Source organism: Pleurodeles waltl, chromosome 10 (assembly GCF_031143425.1).
Source record: "Pleurodeles waltl isolate 20211129_DDA chromosome 10, aPleWal1.hap1.20221129, whole genome shotgun sequence".
In the NCBI taxonomy this organism is placed as follows: domain Eukaryota; kingdom Metazoa; phylum Chordata; class Amphibia; order Caudata; family Salamandridae; genus Pleurodeles; species Pleurodeles waltl.
This window is the reverse complement of record NC_090449.1, coordinates 680,021,810-680,040,850: the sequence shown is the minus strand read 5'-3', so window position 1 is coordinate 680,040,850 and position 19,041 is coordinate 680,021,810. Positions and strand designations below refer to the sequence as shown.

At 43.8% G+C, this 19,041-nt stretch overlaps 1 protein-coding gene across 2 annotated transcripts in view; it reads right to left on the bottom strand.

Annotated features, from left to right (window-relative positions):
* WDR37 (WD repeat domain 37) overlaps window positions 1–19,041 on the bottom strand; it is a 645,791-nt gene that overhangs the window by 207,691 nt on the left and 419,059 nt on the right. For both annotated transcript variants that reach the window (XM_069211193.1, XM_069211194.1), the window contains exon 11: window positions 10,054–10,195. In XM_069211193.1, coding sequence (XP_069067294.1) covers window positions 10,054–10,195 — 142 coding nt within the window. The remainder of the gene's footprint in view (window positions 1–10,053; window positions 10,196–19,041) is intronic.

Here is a 19,041-nt window from a genome sequence, read left to right as displayed (position 1 = left end):
CTAACACAATTAAAGCATCTCAAAGGGATAGTAAATAACACTGTAAGAACCCTACACCACAGGCTGGGGGACACTAGTCCACACATTGCACTGGGACAACAAAAAACTTTGTTCTGAAAGTTGAAGTTGGCTATACAAAGGTCCCAGGAAGACCAGCACCGGGCCAAACTGCTCTCAGATATAAATCATAACGAAACTGCACAATTTTGGGCGACGGCCTACAAGCTATTGCGTCCAATCCATGGAGGTGTAACCTCTCACATTTCTGAAGAAACCTGGGCAAACCTTCTTGAAAACCACTTTAACCAGCAGCCGGCCATAAGAGACTCAAGCCAGGCATCAGCAGCACTCCCGTCAGCAACTTCCAGCAATTCCAAATCCAAAGGCAGTTGGCCCAGCAGCAGTCCTGTTTCAACCTATAGCAGGCTAACCATCTGCTTCTAAAATGACATGTCAAGTTAATTAGATGTCAGATAGTAAAGGGCAGAAGAGTAGGAGCACCAGGCCCAAACGGCATCCCCCTGGTCTCTTTAAGCATGAAGCAGAATATTGGGCAGAGGTACTAGACACTGTCTTTTCCCAAATCAGGCTCGAGGGTGTACTACCAGCCTCATGGAGGGGCTCTATAATCTCACCCATCTACAGCTTAGTGGCACTCATTGACAACAAGGACAAGTGTTTCACCAGTACACTGCTTAAAGTATTAACCTGGGCCTCTGACAAAGCTATAATCTTGCTCAATCAGACTGGGTGCTCTAAGTTGTCAGGTCTCTCTTGACTGATGCAGCCAAAGGCTCTAGAGTGCCTTTGCACCTTTGCTTCATCAATTACATGGCAGCCTTTGACCACGTAGACAGAAACAAACTATGGTGTAAGCTGGCTCACTGGAACATCCCTCAGGCCTTGCTGAATATGCTTATTTTGCTTCAGACTGACACATGGGTTCAGGTCAAGCAGGGCAACGGAACACATCTCTCCAAACTAATACCAACAACTAAGGGGCTGAAGTAGGGGTGTGTTCTCACGCCCAACACTATTCAACCTTTTTCTCGCTGATCTGATGAAAATGAAATGCTTGTAACTTTCAAGTCCCAAAATTGGGTGGCAAGACCCTTTCCAGCCTTTTATATGCTGACAATGTGGTCTTGTTGAGCCACACTCAGGTGGGGTTGCAATGCCTGCTCAACCCAACGCAAGAGTATTCAACTAAAAACGGCCTGACCATCAACTTAGGGAAAACTAAAACTATGACGACCAGCAGCAATAAGGAAAAGAACACTGTCCTGGTCCAAAACACAGATTGATACAGTTGATGAATGCAAATACTTGGGGAAAATCATTGACAAAAATGTCTCATTTGTCCCCCAGAAAGAGGTCATAAAACAGAACGGCCTGGCACTGGCAGTTGTGCTACAATAAATCTCAAAATGAAACTGGCTGGACCAATATTGATGCCCCTCCTTAGGATAGAGCAAGCCAAACTACTGTCTACCATACGTATATAACGTATAGGAGCGAATCATCGAGAAGGAGACACCCCAGTATTCTGGACAGCATAATGACAAGAGCATACAGAATAATCTTCAATCTCCCGAATTACACCTCTCCCGCTCAAATCAGACTGGAGCTTGGCCTACAAAAGCAGACCCTGGCCAGACAGGCCTACATAAACTGTTGGAATAAAAGCAGGAAGGCAGATTCCAACACTCTAGACTTCTATCTGTGGCAGGAGCTGCAAAGCAGGGACACTTCGGCAGCTAGAGACTATCTCCAGGAATTACTACTAGCTACCGGGTTACCCAGCTCTGGGAAACTCCCATCAGCCACGTGCCCTTCAAAAAATTGGCCAGGAAAACAATACATTTTCTTTCACGGATAGAAGACAAAGCTGCCTTAGCATGCAGGGCCCAGGCTTGGCTGACGGTAAATATAGGACAATCACACCTCAACAATATTTCAACACAGGGTACACAAAAACAGGTAGGAGGTCCCTGAAGTACCGCTTAGGCTTACTCTCTTCCCTGTTACATCTTCCTCCTTGGCAGCGAAAGAGCACAGTGAATGCTTGCCTCCTGTGCAGCAATGGCAAAGAAGACATGTCGCATATAATATGCTTTTGCAAGGAGTTACTGGGTAAACCGCGGAAGCTGCTAAGAGTTCCCCTCAACCAAAGATGAATACAAACGCGGAGTCAGGCTGTGGGGGCATGCTTCGCTCCCTGGGACCCGTAGCGGAACTGCTAGCTGGCAACATTTCTCATGAAGGTAGAAAAGAATAATGGCAACACAGGACGGTTTGGTGCCTATCACCTTGACCACCACCAGTTATAGGGGAAGGCCCCTGGCTGGTCTGTAATCGACATCAGACGGACGCAGCTAGAATATGCAGATTGCATCCGAGAGGTACACACTGTAAGCCGCACAACCGAACTGCAGCTTCATTCCTCTGTAACCCACCGACTAACTCTTATGGGGCCAAATCAATCAATCAGGCCTCCATAGTGGCGAATGGTCTGACAGCCCTACTGATCTGCACAGCATGCACTCTTTCGGCACCCTAGAACTTGCCCTGCCTGTATTTTCTCGATCTGCTGCTCTCTGGCTGCTTGCTTTCCAACTCTTTCTCACTGTGTGAGAGGGGACTGCGTAGTGGCACGGTTGAAAGCCCCCAGCCTAAACTTTTAAAGATCTGCTTGCACGCTGGCTGCTTGCCATACCCTTTTAACCTTTTCACTGAGGGGAAATGGGGGTCAAAAATGTCTGAGACTACCTGGTTGCACTTTAATATACTTCTTGCACCTTATTCAACGTCGCAGGTTTTACTAGAATCATTTTAACACGCCCACAGCTTTTATTAATTTACTTGCTTTTTAGCTGACCAGGAGCGTTTTTATACTCTTTTAAATCCGTTTACAACTGCAATAAAACTTTGATGTAAGGGGTTCTATCTCCTCAAACCTATGTTCATCCTAGTTCTTCCCCCTCAATGGGCGCTATGGTCTTTTATGCTCCTCAATGTTTTACTGTGGCCAAGGTTGGCCAGCACGCTAAAACATAGTTTGCATTTGTTTCTGTTTGTTAGCATATCAGTTGAAAATGTAGCTCTATTGGAGTTCTTAAAATCTGCTCACCGCAAGCATTTGTTGCAAGTTATTACATTTTTTTATAACTGATGGGCATTTATGCCTTTTATTGTCGGTTGAACTTCACTGCAAGGCTTTTAAGTAACTAAGCAAATCTAAATAATCTTCAACTTATACAAGGTGTCATTACAAGTTCAAAACCGCCCCAATTTGCTAACTTTGGTAATTTTTAGCTATCTAATTTACTAATGGGGGGCACTTTTATTTTGGTGCCTGGAACTGTTATCTGTTCCAGTCCGGCCTTGCCTAGCAGTACAGCACACAGAGGGGAGGGGAAGCAAGAAGTGGGGGGAGGGGATGTGGAGCCGCTGCCATCAAACCAGGTGTTGCGGTTAAGAAATGAGTAACATCTTGGTGCGCAATGGAGGGTTGCGAAGAAATAAGCACGAGTGTGCCGAAGAGCTACAAATATTAATTAGCTTGCTTTCCAAACAATCAGGATGTTGAACATAAAATCACGGACATAGTTTGACGGTGTTGTTTGGTAAGTTTTCGTGTGTATCCACAATGCCGACGATTCATTGTGTTTTCCTTTTAGATTTTACCTTTTGCACATAAACTGTAAAATATTTCGGGAGACTTTCGAATATTTTTTTAAACCGGGACTGGGCTACAACGGTTTAAATATTGTGTTAAATCGTACTACAACTAAAGGGCCCTAGTGAAGTGAAAAGCCCGCATTAGTTCCTTAACTGAAGCTGAAACCGTGTAATCTACCTATGTCTGTTTAGACAGAATAACTGAAGATGGTTTTACGAAATAATGGCGATTTGGTGCCACCTACTGGAAAACTGTACCAAAACAGCATTAAATTAAGATTATTATATTTATGAGAACGGGCCGAAACAAAACATACCGGCAGGTTTGGCTTTTTAATACCGCAAGCGCACATACACACTATTCCAATCACGCACTGAAACAGAACAGGCACGGGCAGAACTGTTCGCCTACAAACGGACCCTGCATCAATAGGCCACCACATTTATACAAAAAAAATGTAAAAAAATAAATAAAAAACACACACAAAAAAAAACACAAAATATGCAACCAGACCCGCAAGCACCCATATACATATACCACTAGACATTAAATCCATACTACTCACGCAGGCAATCTCGTACAAGCCAGAAGAACAGGGCACAAGGAGGGCGTCCACCCACAGTTTTTACAGGGAGGACGCAGTCCACTCTGCTAGGACGTTTGGCCCCAATGTAAAACGCTGAATTTGTCCAGGTGTAATTTTCAGACAGCAGGACACATTCTGCAGCGCCTGGCGTTGTCACCTTTCGATCTGAGCAACAACGTGCAAGCGGCCGGGGGTCTTTCTAATTTAAGACTCCAGCTGGGCCCCCAAGAAAGGCCTAAGTTAAGGGGCCATCAGGTTTCCTTTTGTTGGAGTGTCCGGGCCTTGGCAGGAAGCTATCTGGAGCCTCACATCTAGATGCTAATATAGTGGGTGGGAAACAAAGGTACACAGCTTGCCACGGGTTTACCCATACTTAAAAGGGGCACCCTTTTGACTTTATTCAATCCCTGTATATAAGAGTTAAGCACGTACTATAAGAATGTCTGATGTGTTGGTCTGCCCCAGTATTAAAACAAAATACTGCTATTTTTTTTATTTCTGTAAGAGCTATTCATCAAAATGCAGGGTGTCAGAGCCCTTTACATCACACAGATTCATTACATTGACAATAAATCATACACGTTTGCACATCGATGTTCAGGATATGTTAGGTAAGACTGAGGGTTACAAGGTGTAGGAGTCACACATGGTCCTTCATAGCTCACTGTGCTATATTAGAAGGATTACAAAGCAAGTAAGGAAACATATCATTCTATTAAAAACAGTAACTCACTTTCCTATCGACATAAAATAAAAATCTGTCATTTGCATATTGCAAGATGTACTTTGCAGGAGACACATTAAACCTCTATGCTACTTTGACTCAACGGGCACTAGACAAAACACAGATCTTTCCAGCAAATACCTTAACCACCAAAGTTATCTTACTATTATTAGTCAGATTTACTGGAAACCCAAAGATCTCTACAGCATGTGCCTTAACCCCATAAGACAATTTAAAATTCAAACTTTACAATTAAGCACAAATATTTAGTGCCCTGTTTCTCCTTGTTGTCAATTTTTTGTGGCAGAGATTTTACTCAACAAGGCCCATATTTATGGGCTGTATGGTGCAGAGCAGCAAGTCACCTTGCTGCGCTGCCATGCGTCACAGGGAAAGGGCAGGAATGAACTGTAGTTATCTAATACAGCACATTCCTGTCCTTTCCCTCTGAGCTGGCACCATTTTGGTAGACAAGCCCCAACGCAGGCACCCTTGCACCAATGCGCAAGGGTGTCAGCATTGCATGCAGGATTCTCTAAATCAAAAAACCAAAGAACCAAGTGCAGTAAGCCCAAAGGAAAAACGCATCAATCCCTAGTAGTTTCTAAATATTCAAATTGTACATGAATAACATATAATACAATAAAATGTAGTGTGCACTACCAGCAAAGTTCCTACTGCACAAAGGAACCAAAGGGGTGAGGGAAAAGCACCCCAAATGTTAAAGAACAATAAAGTGGGTTGTGCACCACCAACAATTGTAAAGACATATAAATAATATTCCAAGAAAGTCGTAGATTTTCATGGATTTCTTCCAGAAGATTTATTTGATGCCACAGTAGATTAATGAAGAGCAACAAAACAGCAGCCAACACGTTTCGCCCTATATACTTGGGCTTCTTCAGGGCAAGTAGTAAGTTCCAAAATGGGGTCAACTGTCGTTTGTACAATGAGTATAAGATGCCAATGAAGGGTCCAAAGAACGTAAATAATACTTTTGCAGAATAACATATGGCCGGCCGGATTTTCCAAATAAGAGAAACAAGTGTAAAAGGACGGGCCCGGTCGCGTTGCCGCCCGTCTTGTAAATAAAGTACACGGCACGTTCGAAACATTCTGGCCAATCAGAGCAGAGCAGGACACTACAGAGCTGAAACTGGTAACTTTTAGGAAGAGTTCGTAAACTCTTTCCCTGAACTAGTTATATTAAATCCAACCATGGCAAATCGTTGCATTTATTATAACAATCAGTTTGAGATCAAACTTGATATATCTAGCTCCTTTGGAGACTTTATTAATTAAAATTAAGTCTCCCCACTTTAGCCTATGGGGCCTATTCACTACAATGAGGGACAACAAATGTGGCTATTTTTCCTCACCAGGGACTATAAAACAAATGTTATAAGGTTCCTGCTAATAGGTACACAGTACCTAGCACCGGGGGCACCTAGGGCACACCTTAGGGTTGACATATGGAAAAATAAGGGAGTATAAGACCTTGGAAGTACTTTTAATTCAAAAGTTGAATTTGCGTGTAACTTTAATTAATTTAAAAGTAGCCAGCAAGGCAGGCCTGCCTTTAAAATGATCATGGGCACCTTGGCAGTGCACCTATGTGTGCACCACTTATACTGGGGTCCCTAAACCTACATGCCCTACCATAGACTAGGGACTTATAGGTAGGTTGGCACAGCCAATTATAATTAACCTAATTTGCATACTCATTTTACACAGAGCACAAACAGTGGGACTGGTTAGCAGTACCCAAGGCACCATCACAGTCAGGAAAACACCAGCAAAAAGTGCGACATGGGGACATAAAGTTAGGAGGCCTCTGCAATCAGCCCAGTTTTCTCACAGGCGAGGAAAGGGATGTTTGCAATAAGTTTAACTACTGGCCTGGCAGCTAGGGCTGGAATATTCCTATTGGAGCAGACCAGACTGATTAGTATGAGGCTACATTCAAACTGAGGTAGCAAAAGAACAATGGGTTGACATGCTTCCCTTAGCGATTGCCAGTGGTGCTTTCAGGTGCACAGACACTCAAGTTATGTGCTCCAACAAGCTGGTGAGCATAGCTAAGGAGGCGCTTAGGCCAGCATAGAAGCCTCTTAGCACCTCCTGTAGCCTGGCCCACCTGCTTGATCTTTGGATGGCCATGGGAGGCGGTAGGAATCTGCTAATGCCTAGAGGTGTCTGGGCACTGGCAGACTGTCTCACACCACCCACAACAGTTAGCAGGAGCTTGTCCCTTCTCCATCATGGGAGCTGGAGAGTGAGGGGTGTAGGCAAAAAAAAACACACCAGCTGGCAGGTTTAACGCCATGGCAGCCATGATGTATATACACAACTTAATGGTGTCCCCACTAGACACTTTCAAAACATCTCTCTCAGCAGGGCAGTCAATGGGTTAGTTGAGAATAGGAGGAACACAGTTGTCACAATGTATCAAACCCATTAAGAACGGAACCATGAGATGAGTGCAAAGAATCCACATCACAGCATGTTCACCTGAAAATTTAGACTGTACTGTTTTAGGTTAAGAGCAACCGCCTGGTACATCTCAGGGTTCTCCAGGACTTGACAAAGATAAAGAATTGAAGATCATACTGGATTAAGTGATATTTCATTAGTTGAATACCAGATAGCCCCCTGGTGTAACAAAGGGGCCCAGTCCTCAATGTGTGTCTGATCATCGCCATACATTTTTCAGGTTACCAGTCTACCACACTTGCTATCCTAGTGTATCATCATACTCATTACATTTGAGGTCAATTTATTTTAACCCTTTATCCCAAGCTGCAAGGTGGCACAGTTTTTTGTAATCTTTGACCACCACCAAGAAAAGTCTACTACACAGAGTGAAAGAGTATAGACATTGAAGCTGAATTAGTTGAAAACTCAGAGTTTTATTTTTTTTCCTATTTGATTGGTCTCCCCATCTAACCTGCCTTCCATGGCAGTACACTATATTCTGATTGCCACTGGATAATAACAGGACCCAAGTGCTATTTAAACGGCTATAACTACATTCCTGAACGCAACACCAAATGGGTACGTGGGTGACTGACGTACTTGGGTCTGTCAGCCAAAATGTGTTTTTAAAGACTAGTGTAGGTTGTAGTGAACACCGAAATTCAGTAACATGCAGAGTACAGTGTCCTACAGGCTTTATAACTTAAGTATAATTAAAAAAAACATAGATGTGTGGTGGAGATAAAGGAGAAGGACATTAACTTGGGCTGGAAGAGGGTGAACAAAGCAACATTTTGCCAAGAACAAATGTAGTAATGCCAAAAGTGAACTGTGCAAAACACGAAAATAACACAGCTGCGTGATATACATCAATTAATATCTTAACAATCTGTCTAAAAAATTACAGGAGTAAATTTCTTGTTAGAAAGGATGTGACTGAGCTAAGCAGAAGCTTTGGTTCTCTTTTGTGTGGCTTCTGCCTGCCAACACAATCTAACCACATGCTCTAATAATTAAAAATAAAGCAGAATTCTGTGATGTTAAAAGGGAGAAAAAAGGTAGCCATTTAGTGGCTGGTAGCATAATGTGAAACCAGCAACCCCGAAATAAATCCTGCCTTCCCCGCTTTATGAGTTTGTGTGATTCCAGGCAAATATTTTATTTCACCTAGTCTCCTTTTTCAGCTTTACAACACATGCGAGCGTCTACAAAGATGTGATTTGAGGATGTCAAATGTACAAACAATTCTCGTGTTTGATTTATTAAAACAGAATGTTGCTCCTCTTATATTAAGAATCTAGGCCTCAAATAGGGTAAAAAAAGACAACTGACTTTCCCCTCAAAACGATCTTTCTCAACAAGTCAGAGCCTCCTCCTTGCTGCCTGAGTTCTTCAAGAAGTTGAAGACCAGTACTGGAGTTCAAGGCTAGCTATAAGCCCAGTGGGTTCGAAACAAATAATAGCTGTACCTTCATACAGCACTAGTGATCACCATTTGGTTGTTTCATAGTGTGGTAAGTACCAAATGTTACAGCACTATTACCCAACATAGTTACTCAATTTAAGAAGGGTGAAAAACTGGCCCACTAGCAGACGTAAGCTGCATCCAGGTATGTGGTAACTAAGCTTTAACAAGGCACAGTGCAGTTTGTGACACTCTCAAATATCCTCCTTGAGCTAAGATTTTGGAAGGGGATCAGGTTCAAACGTTGTCTAGATGGTATTGCCAAGACTCAACGTGGACTATCAGAGAAACTGGACTCAGCTCCCAAGTGGCAAAACGTTGATTACCAGATGTAAAAACAGAGAGCCCTTGTAGCATGTGTGATGACACAGAACCGCTCTAAAAAATGACTAAGCAACACTCAATTATTACATGTGATATTATTAAGAACATCTCATCATTTACTACTAAAACATAATTGCAGAGTGATGCACCAGGTTTAATGGCACTCAAGTATATTGAGAAGAAAGAAGTGAGTACAGTTGAATGCTCGAAAGAGTATTTAATGGGCTAACCATGGCAGGTCAATAACTCGGGTTGTGCTTGTGGAATATTAAACACGGGGTACCATGTAACTGAAAGCCAAACATTTGAATATAATTATTCATAGCAAAAACAAATAGACTTTGGTTAGATAAATCTTACACTAAATAAAGGAAAACTGGTTACATGTTGCAAGGAGGTCAGTGCCATGATTTCCAGATGCTCACCACGTTCTCAAATCAAGGACATCTTATTCGTGCATCAATCACTTAAACACAGTAGAATTTTTTTATCAATCCCATAAAGCACGAAACCGTTTCAGTTTATGGATTATGCAATCTGCTAACTTTGAATATGCGTTTATTACATTTTTCTATTCAACATCTGTTGTGCATATTTCATTAATTCGCTGTGCTCCTAACATTTAAAGCTTTCAACCCAAGGCTAATTAATATATGCGAGATATGAAAGACTGAGGAGCACCTCATCATGTTATGCAGGGGTAGGCATCATATTTCGTTACGCCATTGTTACATACGTAAGTGACTGTTCAAGACCGGTAGCTTTATGAAAACATTCGAGTATTATTTGGCACTTACTCTGTATGACCCTGAAAGACATTCACGGAATGGATTGAAGGGTCTCTAAAATCCCAGAGGCGAAAGGTTGTGTCGCGCGATGACGTCACCACAAGGCGCTGGGTAGGATGTGTACAACAATGGGTTAGTTCTTGATCATGTCCTATCATCATAGACAAACATATGCAAAAAATGTATTAGTATTCCATTTATTGTTTATAACATTTTAACAAAGCGGAAAAATACTTTGAAAGTCATTTAAAAACAATTTATGAGAAAACAGCCTTGGTAAGGCACTCAAATGTTTTTTCTAAGAACAGTTATTTTAAACATTAGTAAGTAGCAATGAACGCAACAACTGGTTTCACACATAGTAAAACCGACTTAAGCCTTTCGGTATTTGGAACTGGTTAGAAGTCCAGGAGTAGAATTTTCAGCTAGTTTTACCAAAACGTTGAGACACTGATTCCCAATATGTGCCCTCTGACATCCTTGAGTGGTGATATAAAGTCCTAAAAGTTGGAGTGTTTTTTTAATATTGTTTGGGGTATTGTCAGCCTATGGGAGACCTGCCACTAGGCATGAGAGCCTGCTCCTCCCTTCCGCAAGAAGCTGAAGACCTTGTTTTTCAAATAGGCCCCAGGACTGGCTAGACTCACACCTGCTCAGCACCAGCATGACCGCCAGGGTGATAGTATGCTCTACAAATTAACATAAAATAATATAACATACCATAAGATAAAATAAAATATCATAACACAAGATGAGATAAAATAACATAAGAAGGTGGGACTGGAGCTGAAAGATTCCATACAGATTTACAGATTTGCCTATTTTTGCTATGTTATAAAGCCAGAATTAGGGTGATAGGCCTCAAATATTGAATTGGAGGAGGCCTCGCTGGATCACTGAGAGGTCCTGCTCAGAGAGAGAGGTGAGAGGAAACTATTCTTTCTTTTCAGTGTGCTCACATTAGGCCATCAAAATCTATTTTTAAAATGTGATTCTTCCACATAACCACAGCTTTATCCAAAGCACTGGCTGCGTTTTACAAAGTTCATGATTTTCATACTTTACAAGGTTTCCAAGTAACCTTGGAATGTGTAAAGTTTTTCTTAGTGCTAAATCAGGGCACATGCCCCATAAACTGTTGTAAAAGTCATAACTTGAATACAAGTGCGGCAAAACGAATAGCTTTGAACCCTTCTCCAAGGTACGAATAATTCCAAATAACTTTGCCCAAAAAACTTCACATACCACTAGAAAGCAACATGAGTAAGTTTAAGCTTGCTGCAGCATGCTTTTGTTTGTAAATGTGTTACTTACTTACCTATCAACAATATACACTGAGCCTCATGGTGAATGTGGATTACGACAGTTTAACCCATCGGCTACCATGTGGGTGTGTGGGTGTGTGAGGGGGGTAAGGATGGGGGGGTTGCTGTCTGGAAAGTTTCATGGTGATCTGTCAAGCAAGTGCAGAGAAAAAGAGGAGGGTCCCAAAACGTCTTTTCTCTATGTTATTGCCCACAGGGATTTTGAAGGGGAATAGCACCCGAACCACTGGAAGGAATTACACCAAGTTTGGCGGAAGCATAGCTCTTGGTTCAGAAAGCACCCTTTTTTGTTATTTGGTGTAAATCAGTTCAGTAGTTTTTCTAATATTAAAGAAAAAACAAATTTGTATATAGAAGGGCGCAAAGGCTCCTGATCTCATGCTGAGATCTGATTGGCTGCCAACAGTTCAACAAGGAAGTACTAGCAGCCATCGAAAACGTAAAAAATAAGAAAAGGGGCCAGGGTTGGGACACGCTGACTCCTTAGCCCTGGTACTGGGGTTCCAGAGAGGAACCCCTACCCCAGCCCAAAAAAAACAAATCCACGGCAAACAAAAAAAACAAGCACTTATTTTTAATGAAGCCCCAGGTGGACCTCGTCCTGGGGGCATGTCCAAAATAAGGAGGGGGGCAACCAAGGCAACCCCTCCTGGGCTTGCTGAAGCACCTGAACAATCAACTCCCTCTGGCTTTGAACTAAAATAAGTTGGGGGGCGCCCGGCCCCCTGCAGCCCCAGGGACCGCACACCATCACAGGGCATTAAAGTAAAATAGTGCAGGTGGGGTGTGACCCCCCCTTCTGCGGCCCTCGGGCCCTCCACCTCCCTGGGGCTGAATTTAAAATAGGAAGGGGGTCTGTCACGGACTCCTGGTCCCAGGGACCACCACCTCCCCGGGCTCGCATGGTCCCCCTTGAGGTGCCAATGATGGCCCTTTAGACCGCCACTCCCCGAGGAGGGCTCCTGTTATGTCCTAGGGTGCCCACCCCCAGCAAGCAGCGGTTTGCTTTAGCTTGGTGGGAGCTGACAGCTCCCACCAAGCAAAAGCAAACAAACTCCGCTTTCTGCAAGCAGACAATACATTATCCTCAACCTTTGTTTTTTTATTGTATGATAATGGTTTTTATTTTCTAATAAAAATGTGTTTCAAATCACAGTGTTGAGTGTCATTGATTGGAGTGACAAAGTGGGGAGTGGTACACTACAGTGAAGGAGAGTGTCGTGGAGTCTAGTGTCATAGTGAGGAGTATTGTAGTGGAACTGAGGAGTCAAGTAGAGGGGAGTGAAGCAGCATACAGTGGAGTAAAGTGTTACAGAGTAGAGTAGCTAGGTGTGTTTCGTGGAGTATTGTAGTGAAGTAGCATGTTGTAAAGTGTAGAGGCGTGTCAAACAGTAGAGCTTAGTGTTGTACAGTGGAGTGTCATTGACTGGAGTATCATGGAGAGTGGCGGAGTGTCATCTATAAGAGTGTCGCAGAGTGGCATACAATGTAGTAGAGTGTTGTAGAGTGTAGTGACAGACGAGTTCAGTGAGTACAGTGTTGTATAGTTCATTGTTGTCGAGTGTGGTGTCATGCAGTACAGTGCAGAGAGTCTCGTTCAGTGTAGTGTTGTATAGTGGAGTATCATTTTTTGCAAAAACACAGTGCATGGTAGAGTGACGAGTTATAGTTGGTGATGTCTGGTTAGTTAGCTGAAAAGAGTGTGTGAGGAGGTCCACTAATCATAATAATTTGAAAGTAGTTGATAAATTGTAAATTAGATGTATAACTATAGCTGCAGAGTTTTTAAAGTTTGTGTAGTTTAAAATTGGTTTGTATAGGGAAAATAAGTTTTCCTAACTATAACTAAGTTTTAACCTCTGTTTTGTTTTTTTCATTGAATTTCAATGTTTTTTTCTTTATTCTTAATGCAAATGTGTTTCAAATCATAGAGTCCAGTGTCACAAAGTCTATTGTCACAGACTGGAGGGCGGTAGATTGGAATTGAGTGTAGCAGAGTAGAGAGTAGTTGAGTATCAGATAGTGTAGTAAAGTGTTCTATAGTGTACTGGCATGGTGTCTCATATAGTGATGTCAAGTATTGTAGACTAGAGAAGTGAGTTGTACAGTGGAATGGTGTGTCGAACAGAAGACTAGGGTGTTGAAGACTCACATAATGGAGTAAAGTGTTTTATAGTGCAGTAAGGTGAAGTAGAGTGTCAGGGTGGAGTATCATCAGGTGGAGTGTCGTAGACTACAGTGGAAGAGTGTTGTAGGGGGGAGTGTCATGTCATATAGGGGAGTGGTGTATCATATAGAGAAGTTCGGTGGCGTGTCGTCAAGCATCATACAGCATAGTACAGTGGCGTAGAATGGATGGTCAGAGTGGAGTAGAGTGTACTAGAGTGTAGTATAGAGTTGTGCAGTGGAGTAGAGTGTTGGACAGTGGAGCAGCATAGAACTGATTATAGTACTGCGGAGTGGAGTAGGATAAAGTGTAGTAGAGTGGAGTATAGTGGAGTGGAGTACACTGGAGTGGGGTAGTGCAGAACAGAGTAACATGCCAGAGTGGAGTGGCGTGTTGAAAACTAAAGTGGCATGGCGTGCAGTATAGTTGCGGGGTGTAGTATACAGTTGAGTAAAGTGTCATAAATTGGAATACTGTACTGTGCAGTAGAGTGCAGTGGGATGCCATACAGCATTGGAAAGAGAAGTACAATAAAGTAGAGTAGAGTGGCATACACCATAGTTGAGTTTTGAGAGTGGAGTGGTGTACAATACAGTACGGTGTTGAAGAGTAGAGTGGAATAAATTGGGGTGCAGTGGCATTCACAGAGTTGCACACAGTGTTGTGTAATGGACTAGAGTATCATAGAATAGAGGGGAGTACAGGGTTGTACAGTGGCATACAGTATTGTACAAGGTTGTACTGTGGAGTGAAGAGTTATACCCAGGAGAAAAGTGTCAGAGTGGCATACAGTGTAATAGAGTGTTGTAGAGAGGAGTTGCATAGAGTACAGTAGTGTGTGAAACAGTGAAGCTGTGTGGAGTGGATTGTTGTATAGTAGGGTAGATTGAGGTAAAGTTTTATACAGTGGAGTAGAGTGGAGTGACATAACGTGGTGTGGAGTAAACTACAATAGAGTTTATTGGTATCAGAGTAGATTGGCATGGAGAGGAATGTACTGACATGGCACAGGTCAAACTGTTATAAATTGGAGTGGGGTCTCGTACAGTAGAGTGGAGTGCTTCTGTTGTATATAAAAGTGTCATATAGTGGAATGGACTGTTGTACATTAGAGTGTATAGGTATAGAGTTGGACAGTGTAGTGTATGGGGCAGCGTGGAGTAGAGTGTTGTACAGTGCCATGAAGTGTGGTAGATTTTTTAAAGAGTGGAGTAGAGTGTTATACAATGGTGTTGGCATAGAGTTGAGTGGCATACACTGTAGTGGCATAGAGTGGATTAGTGTAAAGTGGAATACCATACAGTGGAACAGTGCACAGTGGAATACTGTACAGTGGAGTACAGAAGATTGGAGTGGCATGGAGGGGAAAAGTGAAGAGTGGAGTGGTGGAAAGTAGCGTAGAATGAAGTAGGGTGCCGTGAATTAGCACAGAATGGGGTGGCATACACCGAAGTGACATAGCACAGAGTTGAGGAAACATAACTTTTAATGGTGTTTCATACAGTAGAGTGCAGTGCTGTGTCTTACAGTGTTGGAACCCGTCGTACAGTAAAGTAGAGTGTTGCACAATAGTGAACAGGCAGAGAGCAGGGGGCAAATTTGGACAGTGGAATGTACGGGGACAGAGTGGAGTAAAGTCTAATAGATAGCACAGTGTTTAGTAGCATTCTGTAGATTGGAGTTATTTAGAGTATAGTGCAGTGGCGTAGACTGGAATAGAGTACAATGGAGTGGCATAAAGTCGAAAAGCGTACATTGGAGTAGCATATACTGGAGTGGCGTAATGTGTAATTGCATATAGTATAGTAGCGTACAGTGGAGTGACGCAAAGTGTAAGAGTGTTTTTGTAATAACATACAGTACAGTGGCGTACAGTGAAGTGGTTTAGACTGGAGTGGTATATTTATGGTAGAGTGTAATAGCATACAGTGGAGTGGGGTACAGTGGAGTGAGAGAGAGTGGAATACCATACAGTAGTGTGGCAAAGATTGATGTTGAGTACAATGTATTAGCATGGCATGGAGTTGTATACAGTGAAATAGCCAGAGTGGAGTACAAAGAAGTGCACAGAGTAAAAATAGCATGGAGTGGAATAGCAGAGAGTAGAATAGCTTAGAGTGGAGTGGTGTAGACTGGAGTAGTGTACAGTGTATTGGGGTAGAGTGAAGTAGCATGTCGTGGAGTGGTGTAGAGAGCAGTGGAGTGGAGAGGGACCAATGACCAAGCACAGAAGAACAAGTTACTCACTTTCGGAAACGCATTATCTGATAGAGACTATATCTAGCGGCAGATTCCTTACCTTTGAATTTCCCACGCATCTGGAAACTTTTACTTGAGCAATACCTCTGTGTGTGCCGTTGGATGCCTCTGTTCCGTTCCGAGTGGCATCGGCGCCGCCGGATGTGACGTTGCAGTCACTTGTATGGCGCCACCCAGGGGCACGGACGTTAGTTACTCTTTTCACGACTTTCCATACCAGGAGCGCAGAGCCATGAAAAGAACTAACGACTGTGTGTCCAATCGAGGGCCCTGAAAAGTGATCACCCTGATCCTAACAAATGAGCCCGCAGAGCGGGGAGGCAAGGGTGGTTGTAAGGAATTTGCAGCTAGAAATAGTCTCTACCAGATAAACGTTACCAAAGGTAAGTAACTTGTTCATCTCACAGAGACTTTGAGCTGCAGATTCCTTATCTTTGAATAGATACCCAGGCCACATCCTCCTGGCGGTGGGCTGCGGGCAATTTTCTAAACTAGAAAGTCCAGCGGTGAAAGGCCCGTCCCTGCGGCCCTGACTGTCCAGGTGGTAGTTTTTGGCAAATGTGTGCAGGGACGCCCACGTTGCTGCCTGACAGATGTCCAGGATTGAGATTCCACGAGCCAATGATGTGGTTAGAGTTTTTCCTCTCATGGAAGGGGCTCATATGCCCTCAGGAGACTGCTTATTAGCCAAAGCATAGCAGATTTTTATACAGAGAATGGCCCAGCGGGAAATGGTTCATTTTTGTGCTGCCCAACCTTTCTTTGCTCCCACATATCCCACAAATAGTTCGTCGTCCACCTGGAACTATTTTGTGCGGTCAAAGTAGAAGGACAAAGATCTTTTTTTGTCCAGCCAGTGGAGTTGCTCCTCTTCCTTAGAGGGATGCAGGGGATCAAAGAAAGTGGGCAGGGTTACAGTCTGTCCTAAATTAAATGGGGTCACCACCTTTGGAAGAAAAGAGGCACGGGTGAGAAGCACCACTTTCTCAGGAAATACTGTGACATATGGGGGCTTGGATGACAAGGCCAGCAGCTCAGTCACCTCTGGGCAGATGTTATGGCCACTAAAAAGGCTGTTTTGATGGTGAGCAGACTGAGGGGGCAGTTATGAAGTGGCTCTAACAAAGCATACATCAGAAATGTAAGAACCAAGTTCAGGTCCTAGTGAGACATAACGAAGTGCAAAGGGGGAAACCTATATAAAAGCTCTTTTAGAAACCTATTTACAATAGGGGACTTGAACAATGAGGGCTGGTCAGGCAGCCGCAGAAAAGCCAATAAAGCAGAAAGATAGCCCAGAGCAGAGCCCTGCTGGGCAAGGGACAGAATGAAAAGAAGAACATCAGAGAGAGAGAAGCAGAAAGAAGACCTAAAGTCTTCTATGTGCAATATTTTACAAATCTTTGCCAACGGCAGGCATATGCCATTTTTGTGGCTGAACGCATGTCTGCTAAAATAACATTACAGACGTCAGGAGGAAGGTCAAAGGCTGTCAACTGTTGCCGCTCAATCTCCACATATGAAGGCGAAGAGTTAACAGATCTGGGTGGAGAACCCTCTTCTGCTACTGCGACAGAAAATCTTCCCTCAGAGGATTGATGCTCATTTTCAGAAGCTCTGTATACCAGACTCACCGTGCCCAATCTAGAGCCACAAGAATTAGTTGGGCCTGGTCGTTCTTGGTCTTCTTGAGAACTCTGGGCAGAAGTGGTATGGGCGGAAAGGCATACAGCAGGCCTGCGCTCCACTATCGATGAAAAGCGCCACTGAGCGAGTTACACCTTGGAAACTCCAACATGCAATACTGTTTACATTTCACAGTCTCTTCGGAGGCAAACAGGACTAACCAAGGCTCTCCCACCACTGAAAGAGTCCTTGTGCTACCTCCCAGTGGAGATACCACTTGTGATCCGCTAGGCAGAGACGGCTGAGTTTGTACACCCTGGCATTCAGAGAACCTGCCCGGTGTTATACCACCCAGGTTATGCCCTGCTGTTCCAGCCAAGTCCAAAGACGAAGGGCTTCCTGACAAAAGCTCCACAGCTCCACCTCGCCCTGATTGTTGCAGTACCAACTGACACCTGCACTAACTTCCCATGGACCGAGGAAGAAATGACTTAAATGCTAGCCGGAACTCCAGAAGATTGATGTGGAGACCAGAGTCCGCTGTTCTCCACCTCTCCCAGATGGCCTATCCATCCCAGAAGTGATGCATCTATCACTACTGTGATGACTGGATGGGGAAGGAAGAGGAGTTTGCCTTTGACCCCATTGCGGTTTGCAATCCACCACTGCAGGTCTTTTGCAATTCCCTCTGAGATCTGGACAATGTTGGAAAGATTTCCCTGCTGCTACGCCCACTAGAATTTCAGGTCCCACTGCAGAGCCTGCATATGTCATTTGGCATGATTTACCAGCAGGATGCAGGAGGCTTTGAAGACCAGGAGCCTCAGAGTCAGTATTTCCAAAACCCAGGATAGAGGCTGAAACCATCAGTATCATAACCTGAATATCTTGGACTCGTTGCTCAGGAGGATAAGCCTGAAACTGCACTGTCCAGAACAACTCAGTTGAAAGAGAGCATATGAGAAGGGGTGACTTCGGCACATTTATATTGAACCCCAGTGAATGCAGAAGGTTTGCCGTAGTCTGGAGGTGGGAGACAGCAGCCCGGGGCAAGTCGGACTTCAACAGCCAGTCTCCAAGGTAGGGGGAAGACAGAAACCCTAAGCCTGAGCAGATAAACTGCAACCACCGTCACCACCTTGGTGAATACTAGAGAGGCACTGGTAAGGCCAACTGGGAGCGCAGTGAACTGAAATTGCTTGTGGCCTACCTTGAACTGCAAGGAACCCCTGTGAGCAGGCAGGATGGGAATGTGAAAATACGCATCCTGTAAGTCAAGCGCTACTAACCAGTCTTCTTGGTCTAGGGCAGACAAGACCTGAGCCAATGTGAGCATCATGAACGTCTCCTGCTTGACAAAGAGATTGACAGTCCATAGGTCTAGAATAGGGCACAGATCCTTGTTCTTTTTGGGAATCAGAAAGTAGCGGGAATAACAACCACTGCCTACTTCTGATATCAAGGCCCTCTCTATGGCTCCCTTGGCAAAGAGAGCCATAGCTTCCTCTCTGAGACGAGAGGAACAATCCTCCACCAGCTGTTTGAATGTTGACAGTATTAGGGGAGGAAAGGATTGGAAAGGCAGGGCAAAGCCCGTCTGAATGATCTGCACAACCCAAG